This window comes from Oncorhynchus nerka, linkage group LG21, assembly GCF_034236695.1.
Source record: "Oncorhynchus nerka isolate Pitt River linkage group LG21, Oner_Uvic_2.0, whole genome shotgun sequence".
Lineage (NCBI taxonomy): Eukaryota > Metazoa > Chordata > Actinopteri > Salmoniformes > Salmonidae > Oncorhynchus > Oncorhynchus nerka.
In genome coordinates, this window is record NC_088416.1 from 13827489 (window position 1) to 13844600 (window position 17112).

Here is a 17112-nt window from a genome sequence, read left to right on the forward strand (position 1 = left end):
CCTTCTACAATATCCTATTATAAAAGCCCTTATCCTCCCCTTAACTAAATCCCACCACTCTAACACCCCCTCGCACATAGACCGGAGGCCGTCAAGCCTCCGAAAGAAACAAAAAATGCGTCAACGAAAGCCTGCTCCTCCAGTATATCCCGATCTAACTTCCAGTACCCCCTACCGAAGAGGCAGACTGGCGACCCCACCTGCAGGAACACCCCGTCGTGATCCGTGAAGAAAACAGGCAACAGCCGCCCAGACAACTGACCCAAAGACCTGGATACAAAAATGTAGTCGAGCCTCCGCGCAACCCCCCTGGAGTTGCGCCATGTAGGACCGACCATTGCCGGAGTAGTGTGCAGGCCACCATCAACCAGACCATGGCAAGCCATTAGCCCAGAGATGGCACCTGCACTGCTATCACCGCCTACCCCTAAATCTATATTAAAGTCTCCTCCTATCACCAAGTGCCTGTTTGTAACACACAGGGGCGCCAGACAGTCCACTATCTCCCTCCTGTCTGCCGCCACCTGTGGCCCATACACCCCAATTAACCTATATCTAGCTTCTCTAAACTTAACATCTATCCCCAAAACTCTACCCTGCATTATTACAAAAGTGTTCTCTATTTTAACCTCTCTATGCCCACACAAAATCCCTACTCCTGTTGAGTGCACCCTCCTATGCCCCAAAAAGATTCCCCCTTATCCCACTCCCTCTTAAATCTACACACATCCCCACCATCCCTCAGGTGAACCTCCTGTAAAAAACAGAAATCAAACCCCACACCCTCTAAATAACAAAAAACCGCCCTCCTTTTAACATTATTCCTTATCCCCCTAACATTTAGACTAAAAAAAGAAACAGAACTATTCATTTAATTATTAACAACAAATAAAACCCCAAAAACCAAAGAAAAAACAGGAGACTCACCCAATGCTCCCCTGGTCCATCTCCACCGGCGGGGATGTCCTCTCCACTCCTGACGCCCCCCCGTCCTCCATCCCAACCCATGACCCAGGCAGTGTGTTGGGTCCTCCCTCCCCACCCTCCATCCCTCCCTCCCTGTTTGCCTCGGGGCTGCATGTAGGGGACCCCATCTCCTCAAAGAGGAGTTGGGATCCTTCTAGCAAACAGCCCACCGACCCCTCACTGGAGTCATCCACTAAAATGCAAGGGGCTGAGGCAAACCGGGAGGACAAATTTACCCTCCCCTCCCCCGCCACTCTCTTAGCCCCCTCCACCTCTCACTTCCTGCCAAGCTCCCCCTCTTCATCCCTTTCTTCTTTGGTGAAGGAGGTAGCGGGGAGACACAACGTCCCATCCCCGCTAACTCCTCCACCAAATCCCTCATTTCGACCTCGAGGAAGCCTGGCAGGCTGTCCCCCACTCCTTCCCCCATCTCCCCCCCTCCCACCCCTCCCCTCCCACCTCCTTCTCCGACATCTTTCACCTTCAACTTCAGATGCCCCATCAGAATGGTCCTCGCAAAGGTTTCTCTCCCCCAAGGCTCCATCTCTCTTTCCCTCCAAGAAAAACGCACCGTATTGGCCAGCCCAACTGCTGGAACCGACCGTGACGCTTTTTCCTGCGCCATCTCCGCAAGGAGAATAGCACACCTGGCTCTCCAACCTCTTCCAAAAAACAAGAAAAAGTTAAAAACAGGAAGCAAACTAAAAAGGTGGTTAAAATAATTTATTTACAATCAATACCATTCACACTTTACAAAATCATATCTATCATTCATTCTTAATTACTTACTTTTATTTACAAAACCAAATCACCAAACACCAAACAAAAACAAACCTCAGGGGAGCATCGTCCCTCCCCGTCATACCTAACCAATACCTAACCCTTTCCCTATCTCCCCTTCCCTAATCTATCCCCTTACCAAACTCACTCTAACACTCCCAGCCCTAAACCCCCTTTCCACCTCTCCCGTGCCGCATGCTTCCCCCACTTCCTCTCCTCCCTCTTCATCCTCCCCCTCAAATCACCTTCCACCCTTCTCACTATCCCTTCCACCCCCCAATCTCTCCCTGTCTTGACAAAATTCTTCCTGGCTTCCCACAGTCCCTTTTAAAGAGACTCATGAGAAGCCAGAGCAGAAACCTGTCCCTATCCGTTCCCTTTGCTCTCCCTACGCCTCTCTCTAGCCTAGCCCATGTCAAAACAAAATCACTCCTAACCACACCTAGCATCACCCGTGCCCTAGCCCAGACTAGTCCGGCAAAGGCACAGTCCCAAAAGACATGGCGCACAGTCTCCTCCCTGCCACAAGAGGATCTTGGACAGGTGGGGGATTGCACCAAACTATACCGGTACAAGATGGAACGTGCCGGCAAGCGCTATGAAGGCTCAACCAATTCAGGTCCTTGAGCCCGTTGTCCAGGCCCCGCGCCTGCACTCCCTCCCAGACCACTGATGAGATGCCCGCTACGGGCGCAGGACTCCCTGCCTGCCTGACCTCCTCGTACAGGTGCCTGTGGTCTAAACCTACTCGGGCAACTTCAACCTCGGGTGCGCACGCAGCCACTTGGCCGCATGGCCAAAGTGCCACGGCAGCTGTTCCGCCCGAGGACCCGCGTTAGACCACACCATTACGCTTCTCGCCTGGTACGAGAAGAACACCCGCAGGAGGTAACCGGACGGGTGTATCACTGGCTGAGCAAGCTCCGCTAACAAGAAAGAAACAAAAATTGAGTCCAGCTTGAGGGGGAAATGTGGTACCCCCTACCTCCCTCCCCGATGGGACAGATCATGCGTGCCCTGGCGACCCACTCGCACCTGCCACTCCACATAAACTGAAACACAAGCCTCACTAGAGGCCTCCTCAGACAAGCCGGCAATGGGTAGATGTATGCCAAATACAAAAGAGACGGCAACACATCCACCTTTAGGACCAGGACTTTGCCCATAAAAGACAAATACCTAGCCTTCCACATTGCTAGCTTCCTCTGTACCACTGCGATACGCATGTTCCAGTTTAGCGTCGCTGAGCCGGAGGTCTCAAAATGAACCCAGAGAATCCTCTGGGCCCCTACACAGAGAGATAACCCCCCAGGCACATCCGTTCTACCGCGCCATCTTCCGAAAAACTTGACGGAAGACTTTGCATGGTTCAGAACTGCTCCCGACGCTCGGGTAAAATCCCCAAAGATGGCAAGGGACCTTGTCAGGCACGAGTCCTTGCACAACAGCAAGGAAGTGTCGTCGGCGTACTGCGTCATCTTAACACGCAGCCCACCACTTCCAGGGATCAACAAGCCTTCCACCCCTGTGTCTGCCCTAATGGCAGCCCCCAGAGGCTCCATGTACAGTATGAAGAGGAGAGCCGAGAGTGGGCATCCCTGCCTGACCCCAGACGAGAGGTCAAAACGTCACCTAAGTGACTATTTACACTAACTCGACACCCCGCTCCGACATATAAAGTACGGATCCATCCTATAAACTTCTCCCCAAATCCTAATCTACCTAACACCCTGAATAGAAAATATCTATTCACGCGATCAAAAGCTTTCGCCTGATCTAGCGCTGCTACCATTAAAGGCAGCCCTCTATCTTCGACCCAAGCGATGGAATCCCTGATCAACTGTAGGTTCCATCTTATAGAGCGGCCCTCTACCCCGCACGTCTGATCCTCGTGGACGACGTAGGGAAGGGCTGTGCGCAACCGGTCTGCTAAAACCTTTGCAAGAATCTTGTAATCTACGCACAGCATGGTCAATGGCCGCCAGTTGCCAAGGTCAGTTGCTTCCCCCTTCTTATAAAGAAGTGACAGCACACCAACAGCCATTGATCCCCCGGGACCCCGTCTCAAGGATGGCCTTCAAGACTTCGAGAACCACTGGTCCAAGTATACCCCAAAACTTGAGGTAAAACTCAGCCGGCAGCCCATCCATCCCAGGCACCTTCCCTTTTCCCATCCTCCTAAGAGCGCTCTCAACCTCTTCTAGTGAGATCTGGGCCTCCATCACGTCTCTAATGTCCTCTGGCAACCGCCGGGACAAGTGTTCTAAAAACACATTTCCCTGCTCTACATCTATTTCCCTTTCCTTAAATAAACCTTGGAAATGATCAGTTGTCACCCTGACCATTTCCTCTGGTTTACTTACTATACTACCATTTTCTTCCCTAACTCCATGCATTACCTTCCTACTCTGCCTGGCCCTAACCGACTTAAAGAACATCGCGGAACAAGTCTCATTATGTTCTAGAAAGCCACTATGCGCACGCTCCAGGAAAGCTCGAGCCTTCTGCTCCTGCAGCTCCCTGAGCTGCGCCTTTAGGGCTGCGAATCTCTCCCAGTCAATCGACCCGCCGAGGTTGCCTGCCTCGTACTCGAGTTCAATTAACCTTTGGATACGATCCACCTCCCTCCTTTCCTCCCTTTTTTTCCTTCTACAATATCCTATTATAAAAGCCCTTATCCTCCCCTTAACTAAATCCCACCACTCTAACACCCCTCGCACATAGACCGGAGGCCGTCAAGCCTCCGAAAGAAACAAAAAATGCGTCAACGAAAGCCTGCTCCTCCAGTATATCCCGATCTAACTTCCAGTACCCCCTACCGAAGAGGCAGACTGGCGACCCCACCTGCAGGAACACCCCGTCGTGATCCGTGAAGAAAACAGGCAACAGCCGCCCAGACAACTGACCCAAAGACCTGGATACAAAAATGTAGTCGAGCCTCCGCGCAACCCCCTGGAGTTGCGCCATGTAGGACCGACCATTGCCGGAGTAGTGTGCAGGCCACCATCAACCAGACCATGGCAAGCCATTAGCCCAGAGATGGCACCTGCACTGCTATCACCGCCTACCCCTAAATCTATATTAAAGTCTCCTCCTATCACCAAGTGCCTGTTTGTAACACACAGGGGCGCCAGACAGTCCACCATCTCCTCCTGTCTGCCGCCACCTGTGGCCCATACACCCCAATTAACCTATATCTAGCTTCTCTAAACTTAACATCTATCCCCAAAACTCTACCCTGCATTATTACAAAAGTGTTCTCTATTTTAACCTCTCTATGCCCACACAAAATCCCTACTCCTGTTGAGTGCACCCCTCCTATGCCCCAAAAGATTCCCCCTTATCCCACTCCCTCTTAAATCTACACACATCCCCACCATCCCTCAGGTGAACCTCCTGTAAAAACAGAAATCAAACCCCACACCCTCTAAATAACAAAAACCGCCCTCCTTTTAACATTATTCCTTATCCCCCTAACATTTAGACTAAAAAAGAAACAGAACTATTCATTTAATTATTAACAACAAATAAAACCCCAAAACCAAAGAAAAACAGGAGACTCACCCAATGCTCCCCTGGTCCATCTCCACCGGCGGGGACGTCCTCTCCACTCCTGACGCCCCCGTCCTCCATCCCAACCCATGACCCAGGCAGTGTGTTGGGTCCTCCCTCCCACCCACCATCCCCCCTCCCTGTTTGCCTCGGGGCTGCATGTAGGGGACCCCATCTCCTCAAAGAGGAGTTGGGATCCTTCTAGCAAACAGCCCACCGACCCCTCACTGGAGTCATCCACTAAAATGCAAGGGGCTGAGGCAAACAGGGAGGACAAATTACCCTCCCCTCCCCCGCCACTCTCTTAGCCCCCCCCCCTCCACACCCCTCCTCTCACTACCTGCCAAACTTCCCTCTTCTTCCCTTCTTCTTTGGTGTAGGAGGTAGCGGGGAGACACAACGTCCCATCCCCGCTAACCCCCCACCAATTCCCTTGTCTCGTCCTCGAGGAAGCTTGGCAGGCTGTCCCCCACTCCTTCCCCCATCTCCCCCCCCACCCCCTCCCCTCCCACCTCCACACCTCCCTCCGTCCCCGTCACTGTCACCGTTCCCTCTTCCACTCCTTCTCGCACCACTGTCCCCTTCTCCCTCTTCTCTGCTCCTTCCCGTTCTTCCGCCTTCTTTTTTCTTCTCTCCTTCTTTTTCCTTCGGTCCATCTTCTCTCCTCTTTCTTTTCGCCTCTTCATTCTTCCCTTCTTCGTCCTTCTCCGTCCTTTCCCCTGTGCCATCCGTATAATCCGCATGCGTCCTCTCTTTCCTCCCCCATCCCCCGCTCCCCCAGCTGCAGACGCGTATGACCTGTGACGAGCCGGGCAATCACGCCACAGGTGTGCTCTTGAGCCACACCCGTGGCAAGCCTTGGGCTCGTCACACTCCCTGGCCTCGTGCTCTTCCGACCCACAAAACCGACATTTCTTGTTACTGCACGAGGCCAGGGTATGGCCGTAGGCCATACAACGCCTGCAGAACGGGGGCTGACGTGCATAGTATAGGGTTCCCCTGTCAGCCCCCAGGGAGAACATTGCCGGAGGATGGAGGTAGCCATCCACACTCTTCGGGACTCCCTGAGTAACGCCTGGAAGCCTCTCTTCCCATTCCAGAAACCCAGGAGTCCCTGAGGTACCTCGCTGAGGAGACATTGTCCATGTACCTCCCCAGAAAGGCCCTCACTTCTTCGTCCTTCACGTGCGGATTGTACATGGTTACGGTGACCACCCTGAAGTTGTTTCTTGCCAGGCTGGTCACCGTGTAATGACACAGGGGTCCTTCTTCTTCCCTTCCGTCACCAGTCTTCATAATCTCATTGTGTTTTTCTTCCAAATATAGGGTTACATCAAACCCCTTCTCCATTGGGTTCCCTGAAGGCATAGAACATCTTTAACCTTCAATTTTAGGTGCCCCATTAGGATGTTCCTCCCAAATGGTTTCTCTCCCCAAGGCTCCATCTCTTTTCCCCGCCAAGAAAAGCGCACCGTGTTGGCCAGTCCAATCCCCGGAACCGACGGTCCATATGTACTTTGTGCCATCTCCTCACGGACGATGGCGCACCCGTCCCACCACCTCAAACTTAGAAACAGGAAGCAAATCAAAAACAGGAATAAACATCAAGCCAAAAAGGTGGTTAAAATAATTTATTTACAATCAATATCATTCACACTTTACAAAATCATATCTATCATTCATTCTTAATTACTTACTTTTATTTACAAAACCAAATCACCAAACACCAAACAAAAACAAACCTCAGGGGAGCATCGTCCCTCCCCGTCATACCTAACCAATACCTAACCCTTTCCCTATCTCCCCTTCCCTAATCTATCCCCTTACCAAACTCACTCTAACACTCCCAGCCCTAAACCCCCTTTCCACCTCTCCCGTGCCGCATGCTTCCCCCACTTCCTCTCCTCCCTCTTCATCCTCCCCCTCAAATCACCTTCCACCCTTCTCACTATCCCTTCCACCCCCCAATCTCTCCCTGTCTTGACAAAATTCTTCCTGGCTTCCCACAGTCCCTTTTTAAAGAGACTCATGAGAAGCCAGAGCAGAAACCTGTCCCTATCCGTTCCCTTTGCTCTCCCTACGCCTCTCTCTAGCCTAGCCCATGTCAAAACAAAATCACTCCTAACCACACCTAGCATCACCCGTGCCCTAGCCCAGACTAGTCCGGCAAAGGCACAGTCCCAAAAGACATGGCGCACAGTCTCCTCCCTGCCACAAGAGGATCTTGGACAGGTGGGGATTGCACCAAACTATACCGGTACAAGATGGAACGTACCGGCAAGCGCTTATGAAGGCTCAACCAATTCAGGTCCTTGAGCCCGTTGTCCAGGCCCCGCGCCTGCACTCCCTCCCAGACCACTGACGAGATGCCCGCTACAGGCGCAGGACTCCCTGCCTGCCTGACCTCCTCGTACAGGTGCCTGTGGTCTAAACCTACTCGGGCAACTTCAACCTCGGGTGCGCACGCAGCCACTTGGCCGCATGGCCAAAGTGCCACGGCAGCTGTTCCGCCCGAGGACCCGCGTTAGACCACACCATTACGCTTCTCGCCTGGTACGAGAAGAACACCCGCAGGAGGTAACCGGACGGGTGTATCACTGGCTGAGCAAGCTCCGCTAACAAGAAAGAAACAAAAATTGAGTCCAGCTTGAGGGGGAAATGTGGTACCCCCCTACCTCCCTCCCCCGATGGGACAGATCATGCGTGCCCTGGCGACCCACTCGCACCTGCCACTCCACATAAACTGAAACACAAGCCTCACTAGAGGCCTCCTCAGACAAGCCGGCAATGGGTAGATGTATGCCAAATACAAAAGAGACGGCAACACATCCACCTTTAGGACCAGGACTTTGCCCATAAAAGACAAATACCTAGCCTTCCACATTGCTAGCTTCCTCTGTACCACTGCGATACGCATGTTCCAGTTTAGCGTCGCTGAGCCGGAGGTCTCAAAATGAACCCCGAGAATCCTCTGGGCCCCTACACAGAGAGATAACCCCCCAGGCACATCCGTTCTACCGCGCCATCTTCCGAAAAACTTGACGGAAGACTTTGCATGGTTCAGAACTGCTCCCGACGCTCGGGTAAAATCCCCAAAGATGGCAAGGGACCTTGTCAGGCACGAGTCCTTGCACAACAGCAAGGAAGTGTCGTCGGCGTACTGCGTCATCTTAACACGCAGCCCACCACTTCCAGGGATCAACAAGCCTTCCACCCCTGTGTCTGCCCTAATGGCAGCCCCCAGAGGCTCCATGTACAGTATGAAGAGGAGAGCCGAGAGTGGGCATCCCTGCCTGACCCCAGACGAGAGGTCAAAAACGTCACCTAAGTGACTATTTACACTAACTCGACACCCCGCTCCGACATATAAAGTACGGATCCATCCTATAAACTTCTCCCCAAATCCTAATCTACCTAACACCCTGAATAGAAAAGATCTATTCACGCGATCAAAAGCTTTCGCCTGATCTAGCGCTGCTACCATTAAAGGCAGCCCTCTATCTTCGACCCAAGCGATGGAATCCCTGATCAACTGTAGGTTCCATCTTATAGAGCGGCCCTCTACCCCGCACGTCTGATCCTCGTGGACGACGTAGGGAAGGGCTGTGCGCAACCGGTCTGCTAAAACCTTTGCAAGAATCTTGTAATCTACGCACAGCATGGTCAATGGCCGCCAGTTGCCAAGGTCAGTTGCTTCCCCCTTCTTATAAAGAAGTGACAGCACACCAACAGCCATTGATCCCCCGGGACCCCCGTCTCAAGGATGGCCTTCAAGACTTCGAGAACCACTGGTCCAAGTATACCCCAAAACTTGAGGTAAAACTCAGCCGGCAGCCCATCCATCCCAGGCACCTTCCCTTTTCCCATCCTCCTAAGAGCGCTCTCAACCTCTTCTAGTGAGATCTGGGCCTCCATCACGTCTCTAATGTCCTCTGGCAACCGCCGGGACAAGTGTTCTAAAACACATTTCCCTGCTCTACATCTATTTCCCTTTCCTTAAATAAACCTTGGAAATGATCAGTTGTCACCCTGACCATTTCCTCTGGTTTACTTACTATACTACCATTTTCTTCCCTAACTCCATGCATTACCTTCCTACTCTGCCTGGCCCTAACCGACTTAAAGAACATCGCGGAACAAGTCTCATTATGTTCTAGAAAGCCACTATGCGCACGCTCCAGGAAAGCTCGAGCCTTCTGCTCCTGCAGCTCCCTGAGCTGCGCCTTTAGGGCTGCGAATCTCTCCCAGTCAATCGACCCGCCGAGGTTGCCTGCCTCGTACTCGAGTTCAATTAACCTTTGGATACGATCCACCTCCCTCCTTTCCTCCCTTTTTTTCCTTCTACAATATCCTATTATAAAAGCCCTTATCCTCCCCTTAACTAAATCCCACCACTCTAACACCCCCTCGCACATAGACCGGAGGCCGTCAAGCCTCCGAAAGAAACAAAAAATGCGTCAACGAAAGCCTGCTCCTCCAGTATATCCCGATCTAACTTCCAGTACCCCCTACCGAAGAGGCAGACTGGCGACCCCACCTGCAGGAACACCCCGTCGTGATCCGTGAAGAAAACAGGCAACAGCCGCCCAGACAACTGACCCAAAGACCTGGATACAAAAATGTAGTCGAGCCTCCGCGCAACCCCTGGAGTTGCGCCATGTAGGATCGACCATTGCCGGAGTAGTGTGCAGGCCACCATCAACCAGACCATGGCAAGCCATTAGCCCAGAGATGGCACCTGCACTGCTATCACCGCCTACCCCTAAATCTATATTAAAGTCTCCTCCTATCACCAAGTGCCTGTTTGTAACACACAGGGGCGCCAGACAGTCCACCATCTCCTCCTGTCTGCCGCCACCTGTGGCCCATACACCCCAATTAACCTATATCTAGCTTCTCTAAACTTAACATCTATCCCCAAAACTCTACCCTGCATTATTACAAAAGTGTTCTCTATTTTAACCTCTCTATGCCCACACAAAATCCCTACTCCTGTTGAGTGCACCCTCCTATGCCCCAAAAAGATTCCCCCTTATCCCACTCCCTCTTAAATCTACACACATCCCCACCATCCCTCAGGTGAACCTCCTGTAAAAAACAGAAATCAAACCCCACACCCTCTAAATAACAAAAACCGCCCTCCTTTTAACATTATTCCTTATCCCCCTAACATTTAGACTAAAAAAGAAACAGAACTATTCATTTAATTATTAACAACAAATAAAACCCCAAAAACCAAAGAAAAACAGGAGACTCACCCAATGCTCCCCTGGTCCATCTCCACCGGCGGGGACGTCCTCTCCACTCCTGACGCCCGTCCTCCATCCCAACCCATGACCCAGGCAGTGTGTTGGGTCCTCCCTCCCCACCCACCATCCCCCTCCCTGTTTGCCTCGGGCTGCATGTAGGGGACCCCATCTCCTCAAAGAGGAGTTGGGATCCTTCTAGCAAACAGCCCACCGACCCTCACTGGAGTCATCCACTAAAATGCAAGGGGCTGAGGCAAACAGGAGGACAAATTACCCTCCCCTCCCCCGCCACTCTCTTAGCCCCCCTCCCCTCCACACCCCCTCCTCTCACTACCTGCCAAACTTCCCCTCTTCTTCCCCTCTTCTTTGGTGTAGGAGGTAGCGGGAGACACAACGTCCCATCCCCGCTAACCCCCACCAATTCCCTTGTCTCGTCCTCGAGGAAGCTTGGCAGGCTGTCCCCCACTCCTTCCCCCATCTCCCCCTCCCACCCCCTCCCCCCCACCTCCACACCTCCCTCCGTCCCCGTCACTGTCACCGTTCCCTCTTCCACTCCTTCTCGCACCACTGTCCCCTTCTCCCTCTTCTCTGCTCCTTCCCGTTCTTCCGCCTTCTTTTTCTTCTCTCCTTCTTTTTCCTTCGGTCCATCTTCTCTCCTCTTTCTTTTCGCCTCTTCATTCTTCCCTTCTTCGTCCTTCTCCGTCCTTTCCCCTGTGCCATCCGTACAATCCGCATGCGTCCTCTCTTTCCTCCCCCCATCCCCCGCTCCCCCAGCTGCAGACGCGTATGACCTGTGACGAGCCGGGGCAATCACGCCACAGGTGTGCTCTTGAGCCACACCCGTGGCAAGCCTTGGGCTCGTCACACTCCCTGGCCTCGTGCTCTTCCGACCCACAAAACCGACATTTCTTGTTACTGCACGAGGCCAGGGTATGGCCGTAGGCCATACAACGCCTGCAGAACGGGGGCTGACGTGCATAGTATAGGGTTCCCCTGTCAGCCCCCAGGGAGAACATTGCCGGAGGATGGAGGTAGCCATCCACACTCTTCGGGGACTCCCTGAGTAACGCCTGGAAGCCTCTCTTCCCATTCCAGAAACCCAGGGAGTCCCTGAGGTACCTCGCTGAGGAGACATTGTCCATGTACCTCCCCAGAAAGGCCCTCACTTCTTCGTCCTTCACGTGCGGATTGTACATGGTTACGGTGACCACCCTGAAGTTGTTTCTTGCCAGGCTGGTCACCGTGTAATGACACAGGGGTCCTTCTTCTTTCCCTTCCGTCACAGTCTTCATAATCTCATTGTGTTTTTCTTCCAAATATAGGGTTACATCAAACCCCTTCTCCATTGGGTTCCCCTGAAGGCATAGAACATCTTTAACCTTCAATTTTAGGTGCCCCATTAGGATGTTCCTCCCGAAGGTTTCTCTCCCCCAAGGCTCCATCTCTTTTCCCCGCCAAGAAAAGCGCACCGTGTTGGCCAGTCCAATCCCCGGAACCGACGGTCCATATGTACTTTGTGCCATCTCCTCACGGACGATGGCGCACCCGTCCCACCACCTCAAACTTAGAAACAGGAAGCAAATCAAAAACAGGAATAAACATCAAGCCAAAAAGGTGGAGCAAACAAAAGGTGTTGACTCTCCACATCTATCAAGACAACTGGAGCACTGGGCCAGACACTCTTAAATAGAACCTGGACCAGCTCAGGTGAAACACCTTCCCACTAAGGAGATGGACAACCCAGCACAGGTGTAACACATACTGACTAACGAGGTGACACCAATCACTGCGTCCTACGTGCTAACGAGCTACGTGCTAACGAGCTAGACGTGCTAACGAGCTGAAGTCCAACCTCAAACATAAATGGAAAAACCAAAGCCTGTAAAACCTTCCCCTTTAGGACAACAAATATATCCTATATTTTTGTTGGGCAAGTTTGCTCACCACCAACAGAAAACAACTTCCATTTCACATTATAATCTACTACAATGCCTCACCTTCTACAATATAAACATGATGTCTACTGGCTCTCAAGAATTTAAAAACAAGAAAACACATTTCTAAATAATAACATACAATCGTATCTTTTCTCCTTTTTCTTTCTATAGAAAAATATTTTCCCCACAAGCTTCAAGAACTCTCCTCTCCCTAAAACTCACTAGCTTCGAGAACTCTCTCGTCCCCTTGGAACAGCCCAAACAAAACTCATCTCCAATAAGGAAAAACTAGCAGTCAAAATAAATTGTGATCCATGGCAACGCAATGGCTAAACGCAAAACTATTTGACTGCCCACCCTTGAGAAAATCAGCAACCAAGTTGTCTGATTTCAAGAGGAAACTCCTGCAATATCCGTAGTAACTTTCCACCTCACTGCGGAGCTTCTCTCTCTTTTCAGGGTTCACTCCATAGGCATGTTGTTTGATCTGGGACCAGTCCCTAATGTCATGCTCTAGTACATTTGGGTTGGCACATCTGAGAATTAACACTGATTTTATCAAAGCAGGGCAACAATGTCAATATAATTGTACCCAAAATTGTCAGTTGGTTACATAAATAATTATGATTACTAAATGTTGATTATGAAATGTAAATATAAAATATTTGGTTGCATAGTCCTTTTTTCAAAGTACTTTCAATTACATTTTGCTAGGTGGGATAGCCCAACGTCAACACACAGTTTTAACGTGTACAAATCAATAACCAATATGCAGAAACAGTTTGTGATATATTGAAAACCTAAACATAAAATGGGCCATACTGTATACACAAACATCTGCCACAATAATAATTTTACTTGTATTTTTTTTTTAAACAAGCACCTTATAAACTGCACAAGCACCAAAAACACTGTTGTTTTGACAAGTAGCAATAAATCACTGATATCGATTAGGGGGGAAATCAGGTTGTACGTGATGTTGAAACTAACAACTAAACAAAACACATGGAAGCGGGATAAATATTTTACCTCACTGGTTAGAGGACAACCTGCAGAAGCCAGTCAGCTACATTTGGGAGTGATACAATTAAATGTAGGGGTCATTGAACAAAGGAACACAACACTTGTTTGTCATAACTCATCAAAATAATGTGTGTGACAGAAGGGAGATGAAGTTGCACGTCCTGTTAAAACTAACAGCTCAAAAACCACACGGAATCTGGGAATAATGTGTACATCACTGGTTAGAGGACAATTTGTAGAAAACAGCTAGCTACATTTTGAAGTGTTGCATTTTGATTCAAGTGGGTCACCAACATGGTAAGTGTAACAAAACTTTTTTTTGTTAGTCACTTTTTGTTAAATAACATAAATAGTAACTCTTTCAATTCGGAGCCTGGATTTTTCCCTTGAGGCTAATATCCATATCATGTTGAAATCAATTGAACAGGGAACAAACATTTAGGGTTCTACATTGTGACATCATTAAAATACTCCTACTACAATGTTAAACCATTCTACATTGTGACATTATTTCATTGATATCATGATTTTTAAAATTCAACTCCTTCATGTATGTTTTTTCTGATGTTTGATCAGAGATCTTTTACCAGAATATCTCTTCCCACACTGACTACAGCTATAAGATTTCTCTCCTGTGTGTACTCGCTGGTGTCTAGTCAGATGGCTAGATTTAGTAAAAACTCTTCCCACATTGATCACAGCTATAAGATTTCTCTCCTGTGTGTAGTTTCCAGTGTGATTTCAGGGAGCCTGACTGAGTAAAACTCTTCCCACATTGATCACAGTTATACGATTTCTCTCCTGTGTGTACTCACTGGTGATTTTTAAGTTCTGATGAAGATTTGCAACGTTTCCCACAGTCAGAGCAGCAATGAGGTTTCTTTCCTGTGGGTCTCTGCTGGTGTTTCTTGAGGTGTCCTGATCTGGAGGGACTCTTCTCTGCCTCGTCAGCATCATGATGTTGTTGAGGCTCCCCAGAGTATCCACGATATTCACATCTCTCTCCTAAGTTAACGAAAATGTCAGACCGATGGTTAAAGGCCCACAACAGCAGAAATCGAGTTATGAGTTATGGATGTAGTACATCTGGTAATGAGGACACCGCTAGTTATGGATGTAGTATATCTGCTAATGAGGAAACCACTAATTATGGGTGTAGTATATCTGGTAATGAGGAAACCACTAGTTATGGATGTAGTATATCTGGTAATGAGGAAACCACTAGTTATGGACGTAGTATATCTGGTAATGAGGAAACCGCTAGTTATGGATGTAGTATATCTGGTGATGAGGAAACCACTAGTTATGGATGTAGTATATCTGCCTGGAGCCAAAATGGTGAGCGAAGATTTTTGTTTTCCACAATGTATTCTGAATATTACAGCGCAAGATCATGAGAGCTACTCAAGGAAACTACTACTCAAAGTAGTACTACTCAAAGATCTGTGTCTATTCACTAATTCCCCACCATGGGGGAAAACGCAGGGGATTTCTCATAGGCTGACAGAAAAAATATCTTCCATTTCCAGGTTGTTTATGAGTGCAATACGCATTACTTTTGGATTATAATTGTAAGGCTTGTTTGAATCTCCTGCTTAATGTAATGTTTGTGTTTTTGTCTCAAATCAACTGCTTTATACAACAACAAAAAACCACTTCAACCAGTAAAATGCTCTTTGGCTAGCTTTGCCATCAGCCTGACAATAATGGTTTGTACACTAAGTGTTTACAAATTGGCCCATAACTTCAGCTAACAACAACATAGACCTACTGTAGGACCCATACCTTCACCTAACAACAAATATACCCATGTTGTAATGTTTGTCATTTGACTGGCATTCAGAAAATTATTTCCTGGATCAGCTGATGATAGTTGAACACGTGACTGTAACTAAACAGCTACAGTATTAAGTATTGTGTAATTATTGAAGAACCGCATTAATGACAGTATTCATTGGGGTGTTGTCAAAAAAGTTAAGGTGACTCTCGGTTAGAACCATCGGATTTAGCAAACTCTGAAATTATTTAGGATTTCTGTGCCCATGAAAACTGTTTTCCCAGCGTAATATAAGGAGACACTAAATGTTAAGTAGGTAGAGTGCATTTCAGAGATCTGAATATGAAAAACTGTCCTAACAGGACAATAACCTAAACCACAAGGCCAAATCTACACTGGAGGAGCTTACCAATATTGAATGTTCCTGAGTGGCCTAGTTACAGTTTGGACTTAAATTGTCTTGAAAGTCTATGGCAAGACTTGAAAATGGCTGTCTACCAATGATCAACAACCAACTTGACAGAACAGGAAGGATTTTAAAAAGAATAATGAATATTCACATGAAGATCAGTAGCCTATTGGATGACATCACGACTTCCCATCAAGCCTACTCCTTGAAAGCCTTACTATGACATCACTCACTCCTCGTTTGCAGTTGTCTAAAAAAAAAAAACTATTTTGCTCAAAACATTTATTTCCCTTTAGTGTGTTTATACTTTACTGTATTTTAGAAATCACTTTTTGACATGAAAAGTTTTTTAAAAATCACTAGAGGACGTCATGAACCATTTCTACAGTACAAAAACACATTCAAGTGTAGAATGTAAAATCACACATTAGTTCAACAACTGCAGAGTTTATATCCCTGTTTTATAAGATAGTACTCACTGTATTTACTGGTGTTAATCAGATCAATGTCCCTGTTTTATAAGATAGTACTCACTGTATTTACTGGTGTTAATCAGTTCTCCAGTCTTCTCTTCTTCGTCCTCCTCTAATGTGACAGTAATCTCCCCCTCTTCAGCCTTCATTCCAAAAACGTCTTCATCTTCTTTCACTTCATCCTCCACTCCAAAAACGTTTTCATCTTCTATCATTGCATCCTCCTTTTCTTTCACGGTAACATCCTCCTCCTCTTTCACTCTGAAGGTGTCATTCTCTGTAACGTCTTTCTCTTCTTCTTTCACGGTAACAGCCTCACCCTCTACTTGTTTTTGTATTGTAACAGCCTCCTCTTCCGCCTCCTCTTTCACGAGAGCTTCTTTCTCCGTCCAGCAGACCTCCTCTTCTTTAGCAGGAGGAAAGTAGCTTAGTGAACTCATGGTCGGGAATAATAGCTAGTTAGCATTAGCGAATAGCCTAGCGATAGGCAAATTTAAGACATCTGCCTGACTAACAACGTAAACATGAAAATAAATGGGTCAACTAGCTATAAAACACATGGGCAAATATGCACTGAAACAGTCTAAAAAGCTTGAACGTTTAGGCCATGTCGCCTAGCAAGCTACTGAAGTGACGGACTCGCTGTTGTTGTTGAAGGGTCCCGTCCACTAGATTATACGTCACACTGGCAGCATTGTTATCAGCTGACTGGATTGGGTAACGCAGTATAAGGACATTTTTATTTTATTTCCTGACAAAAAAGGGTATTTTTAAAATGTATGTCATTAAATAATAATATTACATTGATACGTCGAAATGAAAGCATGTGTTGATTGATTAGTGAAGATTTGTAATGAATGAGAATTTAAACTTTACATCTAACGCTGCATTTAAGGCAATGTCATATTCATTCAGTTAAACAAACGCTCTGCAGCTTAGTTTAATA

General features: G+C 48.4%; 1 protein-coding gene across 1 annotated transcript; it reads right to left on the reverse strand.

Annotated features, from left to right (window-relative positions):
- Nucleotides 1–12577: 12577 nt before the first annotated feature.
- On the reverse strand, nucleotides 12578–16817 carry LOC135563540 (zinc finger and SCAN domain-containing protein 31-like). The gene is made up of 2 exons (XM_065006336.1): nucleotides 16228–16817; nucleotides 12578–14512 (listed from the first exon to the last, which is right to left on the reverse strand). Exons 1-2 carry the CDS (start codon nucleotides 16604–16606, stop codon nucleotides 14319–14321), a joined length of 573 nt encoding a protein of 190 aa, XP_064862408.1. The 5' UTR covers nucleotides 16607–16817; the 3' UTR covers nucleotides 12578–14318.
- Between the last annotated feature and the right edge of the window lie 295 nt (nucleotides 16818–17112).

Excerpts from the sequence above, each read along its gene's own strand:
- LOC135563540 (XM_065006336.1), bottom strand. The coding sequence starts at position 16,606 with ATGAGTTCACTAAGCTACTTTCCTCCTGCTAAAGAAGAGGAGGTCTGC. Across the intron at positions 14,513-16,227 it reads GATTAACACCAGTAAATACA|GAGAGAGATGTGAATATCGT; the intron begins GTGAGTACTATC and ends TCGTTAACTTAG.